General features: G+C 40.1%; 2 protein-coding genes across 2 annotated transcripts in view; both read left to right on the top strand.

Annotated features, from left to right (window-relative positions):
* Window positions 1-808: 808 nt before the first annotated feature.
* The window catches only part of tmem141 (transmembrane protein 141), a 44059-nt gene continuing 34105 nt past the window's right edge, over window positions 809-10762 (top strand). Inside the window, exon 1 of the mRNA XM_033989966.2 lies at window positions 809-818. The gene's annotated coding sequence lies outside the window, so the exon portion shown is untranslated. The remainder of the gene's footprint in view (window positions 819-10762) is intronic.
* Window positions 4008-10698, top strand: fbxw5 (F-box and WD repeat domain containing 5). The gene is made up of 10 exons (XM_033989105.2): window positions 4008-4078; window positions 4816-5011; window positions 5587-5744; window positions 5813-5996; window positions 6073-6221; window positions 6673-6984; window positions 7223-7397; window positions 7501-7648; window positions 7718-7930; window positions 9061-10698. Exons 2-10 carry the CDS (start codon window positions 4825-4827, stop codon window positions 9344-9346), a joined length of 1812 nt encoding a protein of 603 aa, XP_033844996.1. The 5' UTR covers window positions 4008-4078; window positions 4816-4824; the 3' UTR covers window positions 9347-10698.

Consider the following 10762-nt stretch of genomic DNA (forward strand, 5'->3'; position numbering starts at 1 on the left):
AGGACCACGGACAAACTGAAAATGTTGCACTTTAGTGGAGACTCTGGGGTCTGTGGCTTTAAGACGAACGACCATGTGACCACATTTCAATCAGAATCATTTACTGTTTGTTGTTTTCATTTTATGTCTGACCTGCTGACTCAGGGGTCACTCACAGGGAGACGTGTAGAGCACTGGACACTGAACTGGACACTGAACTGGACACTGAACTGGACACTGAACTGGACACTGAACTGGACACTGAACTGGACACTTTACTCTTGTACAGAAAGTATAAAAGCGACATGTATTCCCAAAGTTATATACAAGTGAATGTAAATACATTTGTGCTTTTTGTTATTAATAAATGAAATGCCTAGAATCAGGACTTTGTTTTATCATTGTAATGAACACAGCTGTATAACATGGAGTGAGACCTCACAGACCTCACAGACCTCAGACCTCACACCTCACAGACCACAGACCTCACAGACATTATCTTAAACTGTCCAGTAAATGTTGCATAGGTGTAAATGTGGATGTTAATGAAATATCTTGCACCAGGTAACAGGTTCATACTGGTTTATTGTCTGATCAAACGTCTTAGTCTCTGTGCCACAGCTGCACTTGTCAAATCATCAAACATTTTCCTTCTTCCCAGTGGGAAGTTTTCAGAAAAGTCGTCATTACAACATGTGCAGTGACATGTGTCTGTGCTGTGTGTTCACACATCAACATTCAGACTAAACTGGGCTAAATTCTGGACCAGACCAGGTCTAGAACAGGGCCAAGTTTACATCTGGACTAAACTAGGCTCAAACCAGGACCCAACAAGGACAAGTGTGAGCGCACTGAGGCCTGTTTATGAAGAGAGAGGATAGTTTTTCTTTTCTTCATTGTTGGAGACGCTCCACACGTCTTGTCCTAAACATCAGAAACAACCAGTGAATCATTTTTATTTTCTCTTTATACACAAGCAGTTAATTCATGATGGTTTATACTTTTGCTTTGGGATAGTCATCCTGCAGAGGGTTTGGTCTTTGAGCCACAGCAGCCAACTACCCAGTCAGCCACATAGTGCAGCGCTAACAGGAGGCATGTACAGGACTCATGTTCAAAGCCATCAAACATGTTCTACTTAGTCTTTTAAATCTGACAAGAATAAACAAAATAATCACTTACCAGAGAAGATTAGTCAGAGCATTGCCCCATGAACTCCAGGGTCAAATATTCTTGAACGGCGTCTGTGTCGTTGCCTTGAAGGTCCAAATACTGACACTCTTCTCCAGTGACGCAGCAGGACTCAGGCAGGGCGGCTCTCGTTACAGCTGCCATGGAGCATTTCAATAATTTATGGAACTGTATGTGAGATTTAGATTGTAAAATTCCATAAATGTCTTATCTGTGTCCTCAGATTCGAGGTAAACGTGTTCAAATCAAACAGAGCTTTTACTGGAAACGACTGTACTGCTGCTTTATTCTTAAGAACAAAAACAGTGGCTGTGATGGACAAGTTGTTTATGTTATAGTTTGCCGTTTTGGTTCTCTGTAATCGACACTGGGTTCTTGTTTGTTTTGGGCTTTTTGGGGCCTTTTCTGACACAAAACTGCACAGATATGTTTGAATTATCATAAAACCAGGAGTGTGTGGTGTAATATGAACCTAATCACATGGTCTGTTAGTCTTGTGAACTGACCTGGAGCCGTCACACACGATGGAAAAGAAAATTGGTGGAAAAGAAAATATTTAACCTGATCATATAATGTACAAAATATAGAAATCTGAATATTAAATACAGTTTTGTTGAGTAAAAAAAAACAAAAACTCTTCCAAACAAAGAAGAGTTTGCAGTCACATGATCTGATTATGTGTCACATGGACATACTCCCCACACGAGTACTCGAACAGGAGCAAAATAGTACTCAAGTAAAAGTAAAAGTATCACATGAAAAATATACTTAAGCAAAAGTATTAAAGTACCTGTGTAAAATGTACTATAAGAGTAAAAGGTAAAGGTGTTTTGCACAGATTTTTGGAACTATTAAAGCATCAAATGAGAGATTTTGATAAATAATTTAGCTGTTTTTCAGTGATTCGGTCGATTTGTTAATTCTCAAGCTGTTTTTTGTATATTTGTGTACGTGTGTTTTTGTGTAAGTGTGTTTTTGTGTATTTGGCTTGTTCAAAGGTGGGACATTAACTCAAATTAAACCTGCTAAAAATAAGTCTCAGCCATTTCAGCAAAAATACTTTTACTTTTACTGTGCAGTCCTGCTCAAAAATGTAGTGTAGTAGAAAGTACAGATACTGCACTCAAGTAAAACGTATCCACTGTAAAAGGTACTTAAGTAGAGTCCAGATACCTAAAAGTTTTACTCGAGTACAGTACTTTAATGCTTGTACTTTGTTCCATTGCTGCAGGTTAAAGAGAGTTCATAGACACTCATGTAAACCCCCCACAGCCACTGACTCATTTTCACTCATGTCTTTTTCGTACAGAATGATCAAAGACACTGAAGGTCTGTGTCCAAGCAGGATTTGAACCCCCAAACTTTGACTTGTCGCATCAGTTTAACTCAGGCCCATGTGACGTCCTACTTATTTTGCATGAATCTGTGTATAAATAAATGTCTTTATTATAGGACAGGTGATTTTTCAGGCTGTGTGCATTAGGCAAAAATGTTCCAAAAAGCCACTGCAGTCAGGCTAATACAGGCATCGTTTTTATTTCATTATATTTAAGTCTGGTCTGACTGTCGTGGCATCTCCAGTGTTTTTTCCATTTATTCCATTTATACCATTAGGCCTGACTCTCCACAGACATTAAGGTGAGACACGACAGACAAAACTCATATTTTTATTCTCTCTCTTAACATCTTTCATCAGCAAACAAACAAACAAACAAACAAACAAATAAACAAACAAACAAACAAACAAATAAACAAACAAACAGTTCAGTCTACACCAAAAGAGGTTTTATTATTTCATTAAATCAACTTGTAGGCCTATCCTTTCTTTAAATGTAGGCCTCAATCAAATGATGTTTTCAAAAATAAACCACCTACAAACACCATTTTCCTCTCTTGAGATTAACTTGTTTTTTCTTTCTTTTTTTTTTTTTTTTTTTTTTACAGTTTTTGTCAGTTGTTGTTTTTTTTTTAAATATTATTGTATATCTAATAAGGCACTTCTCTGCATGTCCATCACAGGCTGGTCTACAGTGTCAACAATAACCAAGCATTTCAAACCTGCCTTTTTCTTATAAACTTAATTATGACAGTGGGTTGGACTAATCTGGGCAACAGAAAACAATGCGATAAAAATGTATTTGAAATAGAAAATTTCAAAGTTATCTTTATATGTCTTTATTTTCTCCCGCTAAATTCTGATCTTTGCCCTGGCGATGCAACACTGCCCCCTGGTGGTAATTTACAACACTGCCCCCTAGTGCTGATTCAATGTGCGTAATTTGCCTCGTTAAATACCGTGGCACTGGTCATTTAGAAATTGCCACAAAAAAAATTATTATTTTTTTTTAAAGTAATAATAATAATAATAATAATAATAATAATAATAATAATAATAATAATAATAATAATAATAATAATAATAATAATAATAATAATAATAATACTCATTTATTTTTTATAGATGCATATTTACAAGTGAGAAAGGGACATTAAGTTGACATATAAAAGTGAGGGAAATATGAGATAAAAGACAGAGGTTTGTAGTTTGTAGTTGTCAAAGTAAAGAGAAAAAAGCAAATGTAAAAGTCATGATGATGATGGCAATGGAAAAAGAAAATAAAATGAAACAAAACAAAACAACAAAACTTCATAATAAGCACATACACACGCATACAAACGAATATATCCTACACACACATGCATATGTCCATAGAACAGTAAATCATCTATTATAATCTGTGCTCCGCTGATCCGTGAGTCCTGGTTCGATTGCGCGGGTCTGGGCCGCTCTCCGCTCGCTCTCTCTGTGCTCTGCTGCTCGAGTCTGGCTTCACAGGAGGATTGTTGTTCTCAGCGGCTAGCACTTAGCGCACTTAGCGGTTTTCTTCCTACTTATTTGATCCAGCAGGTATGTAATGTTTTTTCCCCCGAATCTTCCATCAATAAAGCGATAAAGTTGTGTAGCGAAAGTAAGAATGTGTAAAGTCCGTGCGGTTTGGTCGATGCGGATGGGTAAAAGTTGTCAGTAAGTCCGATCGTGTTGCTGGAGCTGCCAAACTGGCTACAGTGATTAGTTAGCTTGGTCTGACATTTGCAAAAAAAAAAACGCATTGAAATGTTTCCTATTTCATTCGCGTGTCATCCCTGTGTTTGGTGTTTCAGTGTCAGTGATGCCTCATTGAGTGTTACCTTATTTGACTGGAGTCTGACTTAAATATACCACCTCCACTCTCCTCCACACAGCTTTTCATGACGCACAACACACTTCCATGTAAGGTCATTCTGCACTGCACAGATCAGGCACAGCCCCTGTCATTCACATCATTTAAATCCTCCTAAAACATCCTAATGCCAAGGAAAATGTGAAAATGTTTAACTTTTTCGTTTAAACTGAAAGAAGCTGTTCAGAAGCCAGATCTTAGTCAGGGTTTGGTGTTTTCTTCATGAATGGTGCTCTGTGATGAAGAAGCCTCTGTGGAGTATTCTCACCCATCCCAACTGTTTATTTAGGTTTTGATCAGAGCTTCCAATGACAATATTATTCCTTTTCCAGATTGTGTCACTTTCATGTTTAAAGCCAGGGTTTGTATGAGCATAAATATATTGATGTGTTGATGTTTATTTTGTGTGACCTTGGTCTCAAAGGATGGTACAATGGAGTGCAGCCCACTGTTGCCGGACAGTTTGGTGTTAGAGATCTTCTTGCGTCTGCCTCATGATGCGGTGCTGAGAGCAGGGCTGACGTGCCGGCAGTGGTTGGCTGTGTCTCGAGATGAGTTCCTTTGGAGAGAGCTGTTTTACAAATACTACCGCATCCCACGCTCTGTGCCCAGACACCCAGGTACAACTGAAGCACATTGCGCTTACCGCTTACAAATGATGATGATGGATAAAGTGTTTTGTAGAAAATGCATTTGCAGGTCTTGCATTTATTTATAATATGTAACACTAGTTTTAGGAATTCTTTCTTTATTCTATATTTGTTAGGGACCATGTACAAATTCAAATTCATTAATCTTACAAAAGAAAAATTATTTGTACCAGATTTAGCTACTGCTGCTTTCCGTGTGCAGCCCCTGGGCAGGTAAACACACATTAAAATACACATTTCATTACAATTACATTATAAGACAGTTCAGCATTAATATTAGCTGTTAAATGCAATAAAATGTCTCGATGTCCGGTACACAAGGTTGCGTACAGTCCAAACCAATGTAAAAAATCATTGTGCAGGTTTTTAGAGTGAAACAGAACAGTACAAATTAACTAGACTGATGTATTCGAATGTTTGCTTTGTATTCCCTTGATACAATTATTGGTTATCTGGCATTGTAGTTAAATCAGTCTTTATTTATTTATTGATTGATTGGTTGATTGTTGCAAAAACATAAACAACTCCTTTATTTTTGTTGACAGCGGCGGTCTCCTGGTACAGAGAGTTTAGGCGACTGTTTGACTGTATCCCCTGCGTGGAGGTGCAGACTCTCAGACATCACACCGACCAGGTCCTCCACCTGGCATTTTCCCACAGAGGCCACCGCTTCTCCTCCTGCTCCAAAGACTGCACAGTAAAGGTACAGACATGAACTGATGAAAAGCACATGCTCATTTGGCAGTGAGTGATTATGTTCACCGTCAACAGTTGTGGGACACGGAGCGCACAGATGGCAACATTTCCCTGGTGCACAGTTCAAGCATGCGGCAGTTTAACTGGGGCTACACGCAGTTCTCCCAGTTCAATGCAGACGACACGCTGCTGTTGGTGTCTGGGGTTTATCTGGGCCCGCACCATTCCTCCTCAGGCGAAATTGCGGTGATAAGTTTGGGTAGGTACTTCCTGTCATCACATTACAGTTATAACGTGCTACAAAATATACCAATTTTTTCCCCATTTTTTAACAGAAAACTACACGCTGTTGTCAAGAGTGAGGAACAAGCCATATGATGTGTTTGGCTGTTGGTTGAATGAAACTCACCTCATCTCTGGAAACCTGCATTGGATCGGGAACATGACATCGTGTTCGGTCCTTTGGCTAAATAAAGCGTTCCAGGTATAAGCACCATGATTATGTTAATATGACAGTATTATGAGCACTTCACACTGAACAATAGCGACTAGTACGGGCGACAGTAGCTCAGTTGGTAGAGGGATTGTCCACTGATCTGAAGGTTGGTGGTTCCAATCCCAATCTTGACATAAACATCATTAGTTGAGTGGTCAGGTTGGTGCGATTCCAGCTCCCAGAGACGAGTGCTGTTGTTGTGGCCCCTACCTCGCCTCCAGTGTCTGCCTACGCTTGTGTGAATGTGTATTTGAATGGGTGAATGAATCCTGGATGTAAAGCTCTGAGTGCCTTGAAGATGGAAAAGTGCCATATAATAATGTGACTCTGTAGTGCTCTGTCATTTGAACACTCTAAAATGCATTAAAAACTTTGAAACTGTTGGTATTTTAAACGTTAACACAACCCATAAGAACAGCGTTTCATCTTTATTTCGAAGGACATCGAGTCGGAGAACGTAAACGTGGTGAAGCGCCTTTTTAAGATTCAGAACATCAACGCCAGCACTATCCGCACTGTGATGGTGGCTCATTGCCGTCGCCATGACAACCCCGACCTGCTGCTGGACTACGAAGCGCAGTCAGAGGCTCGGAGGAAGAGGGGCCACGAGCCGCAGCACCAGCCGCTTCTGTTTGACCTCGGGACATCGGGCAGCGAGGAGGAGGAGGACGATGAAGAGGAATGTGGGAGGGGCTATTCGTCCCCGCGTCACCCTCTGCCCACGTACTCCGGGCTCGAGCATGTGATGCAGGTGAGACTTCTGCTGTGGCAATGATTATCACTGTATATAAAGAACATTTGAAAGTTATTATCGCAAAAGCCAAACGTGTTCACTCCTACAACGTTTTGCCCAGTTGACACTTTTTATATTTTCAGACCTGGACGACTGAAGGATTACACAGATATGATGACTATTACATATTGCGAGACGCGTTCATACCTTTACGTACGTTTCTGAATTGCGTGTTTCTTTCATGTCCTGCTTTCAGACCTGTAAAAACGTAGGTCAACGGGAGCTGCAGATCGAGACCCACGTGGCCAAGGTGATGGGCAGAGCTCACACAAAGGCCACTGAATCCAACCACTGTGATTCTAGTGACGGAGAAGATAAAACGTATCTGCTCTTCACCACGGGCAGTCTTACGTATTCTCCGCACCAGATTGGTAAAACTGATGGCGATTTATTGATTTTTACGTACATAACAAAGAAGACAGAAGTAAGAGTCTCATAATTACGATTGTGTGCTTTTGTGTTGCTTTGTTGTAGGTATAAAACGCATCAAGCCTGACCAAATGACCACATCTGGTCCTGTTTTGGGGGAGGAGCGCAGTTCAGATGAGTTTTTTGATTCTTTGGACCATGTTATCGATATTCACGGTCACATTATTGGAATGGGGCTTTCTCCAGATCACAGGTTAATGCACAGTCTCTGCTCTGACAGTGTATGGAAAAAATGGTGTAACTTATTTCATTGTTTCCTCAGATATCTCTACGTTAACAGCAGAGCTTGGCCTGCGGGGTGTGTGATCTCGGACCCCATGTCCCCACCTCCCATCGCAGAAGAAATAGACCTCCATGTAATTGACTTGAAGAATCTCAGAGAGGAAAGACGGAGCTTGCGAGCCCACAGAGCCTTCACTCCTAATGACGAGTGCTTCTTTATTTTTCTGGATGTCAGTAGAGACTTTGTGGCCAGGTAAGATCCTTTTTCCTTTTTTGTAATCTGGAAAATGACTTCTAACGATGAATGTAAAGTGCTCTCGGTGAACAAATGTGAGAGGGAGTATCAGTGTCTTGTCTCCAGTCCATAATTTTCCCGGATAAACTCCAGTCATTTAAAAAAAAAAAAAAATGAAAATGATTAAACAGCGAGCTTTTTCAAATGAATTCATGATAAGTCTTAAAATCAAAAATGTTTTCTTCTTTATAGGGGGGGCATGATAGAAAATAATTGAGAAGCACTGATCTACACATATACATACACATAAATGCATATATACTGTACAAATGTTAAAAAATAAATAAGATTCAAAATAAATAAAATGGTTTCTTTTTAGCCTCTAAACCCATGGCTTTAAAATGTCACACCAAGTGGCCATGACTGTCTATTAGAAGAGAACAACACTGAAATGTATCTATAAGGGTAATACTTCAAAAACTCCCAGAATACTTCACCTTCCTCTTAATCACTGAGAACAGAACATTTAATACCAGATCACATGACCGCGTAAGGCTAAGGACGAGCTGCACTGAAACTGAGACGGGGAAAGAGGCTTTTAGCTGTTTTGCTTCAGAGAAATGAAACGCACTCTGAGGAAAAGCAAAACTGGACACACTGGTGACACAATCGCAGTTTAATAATCTGATAACAAACTTTTATACAGACACTTGCTCCTGTTTTTAATGTTTTATATGGAGTTCTTTATGCGTTTGTTTTGTTTATATTTTAAACAAGGCGCTCATGAGAAAGAAACCATAAGTGCTCTCATGGGGTTCCCCTGTATAAATCAAAATAAAGAAGAAAATAGGTTATCTTTCTGAGTCTATAATAGTGCCAATCCAAGTCTAAACTAGGTCTTAACAGGAATAAACCATGGCCACAGTAGGTTCTTCTAAGAAATTTCCCAGTGGAGAGCAATGTGTATAAAAAGGGCTCTAAATTAGGAAAAAAACAACTGAATTACCATCTATGTACCACAAATGGCACACGCACCAGTTCCAGAAACACTGCTCTAAACAACAAACTGAGCACGGATAACCCTACAGTGTAATAACCTCTAAATACACCAACCAAACTGAAAAGCCTGCGTTATTTTCTGCTCACAGTGGGGCCGAGGACAAACACGGCTACATCTGGGACCGCCACTACAACATCTGTCTGGCTCGCCTGGCGCACGACGACGTGGTCAACTCTGTGGCCTTCAGCCCCGCCGACCAGGAGCTGCTGCTGTCCGCCAGCGACGACTCCACCATCAAAGTGTGGCGTTCCCCCCGCATGGTCCGCCTCGCACAGACTCCGGCTCGCCCTCCCAAACCACGGAGCCTCCTGACGTCCTGGCTCAGTCGCGGCAAGAACTCCACTCCGGGAAGTAATGTCAATGGAAAATCTTGAAAACACAGGGGCAAGACTTGAATTGCAACCTACTGTATAAGACGATGTCGTTTTCTTGGTTAATTTATGTAAAGAGGTGAAAGATAATTGACGCGTGAAGTGTTGGAAAGACTGATGGAGGGTTGAGTACGAAGAACACCAGCAGAGGGCAGCAATCGTCATAATTGGGAAAAAAAAATAGCAAGAGAAACGCACAACCGAGTCTGGGGGTTTGTTTAGTCTGGTTTAAATGTCATCCTGAAGCTAAAACGGCTAATGAAGCTCATGCAGAACCTACCTACATGGCAAAGTCCTCTCATCTTTTAAAAAAATTTTCTCAAAAAGCTATTATGTACCGCTTTAGGGGTGGGCGATATGCAACAAAACAACATTTTTTTAATAGCTGGGATCAGAATTTTCATGCAGCTAGTATCTTTACATAAGGGTAACTAAAGAGTAACTTAAATTCACCTGTCACTCACTCAGAGCATGACGGAGAGGTGGGGAAAAGTGTTTACATAACGTCACAGGGATCAGATCACAGTTGGATTTTTTTTGTGCCATATTGCCCAGCCCTAACCCTGCTCGTCAAAATGCTGTAACAAAGACGCCACGCTATAGTAACAACATCTTGAATATTTAAAATGAAGCTTAAACACACTATTTTATTTTTAATGGAAATAATCATGTTTAGGAATTGTGGCTGACGTTGTAAAATTCTCGTGTATTTTATCGTTGAGTGTAAAGGAATTATATTTAAAGGTTTTAAGCATGAACAGCTACAGATGGTACTGTTTGTCTAGTGTATCTCTGAAGTGTCTGGGCCTGTCATTAAACTAATGTAATAATTGGGCTGCGCTTGAATCTATATCTACCTACAGAAATGAATGAATGGAAAAATCAACATGACTCCGTTAAGCCACAGGTTGTGAAATGTCATTGTTGAAAAATGTGGGGGACTCCAAGAAATTTGAAAATGGTCTAGTTTCGTCAATCATTCTGTTCCGTTTCTCCTCATTCTATGCCCCAGTGGTTATACCTTGCTCTATTTTTGATGGAGACACATTTTCTAAGGAAGTTTCAGTATTGGGTCTCCACTCCCAATTAAACCTCCTGTTTCAGAAACCTGTAAAATACCAGTTTTATCATCCACCATCAACACAAGCAGGATTTTTGTCTTACTGAATTTTGTCAAGTTCCCAAACTAAGCATTATGTCATGAGAGCTGTGTAAAACTATTAGAACAGAAACATTTGTTCTTTGACAAGAGGGAACTGAATGTGCAGCATGACTGGAGTTCCCCTTCTCTAACACACAAACACACACACAAATACGCACACAAATACACACACACCAGTAGGCAGGGTTCAAGTTTGTTTTTCTACCAGATTCTTGCACACTCTGTAAGATGTATAGCAGAAAGTAGTCCACACAGTA

This window comes from Periophthalmus magnuspinnatus, chromosome 23 (assembly GCF_009829125.3).
Source record: "Periophthalmus magnuspinnatus isolate fPerMag1 chromosome 23, fPerMag1.2.pri, whole genome shotgun sequence".
Classification (NCBI taxonomy): domain Eukaryota; kingdom Metazoa; phylum Chordata; class Actinopteri; order Gobiiformes; family Gobiidae; genus Periophthalmus; species Periophthalmus magnuspinnatus.

Coding starts and splice junctions, on each gene's coding strand:
- fbxw5 (XM_033989105.2), top strand. CDS start 4,825: ATGGAGTGCAGCCCACTGTTGCCGGACAGTTTGGTGTTAGAGATCTTC. Junction 5,745..5,812: donor CCAAAGACTGCACAGTAAAG/GTACAGACATGA, acceptor CACCGTCAACAG/TTGTGGGACACGGAGCGCAC. Junction 6,985..7,222: donor GGCTCGAGCATGTGATGCAG/GTGAGACTTCTG, acceptor TCCTGCTTTCAG/ACCTGTAAAAACGTAGGTCA.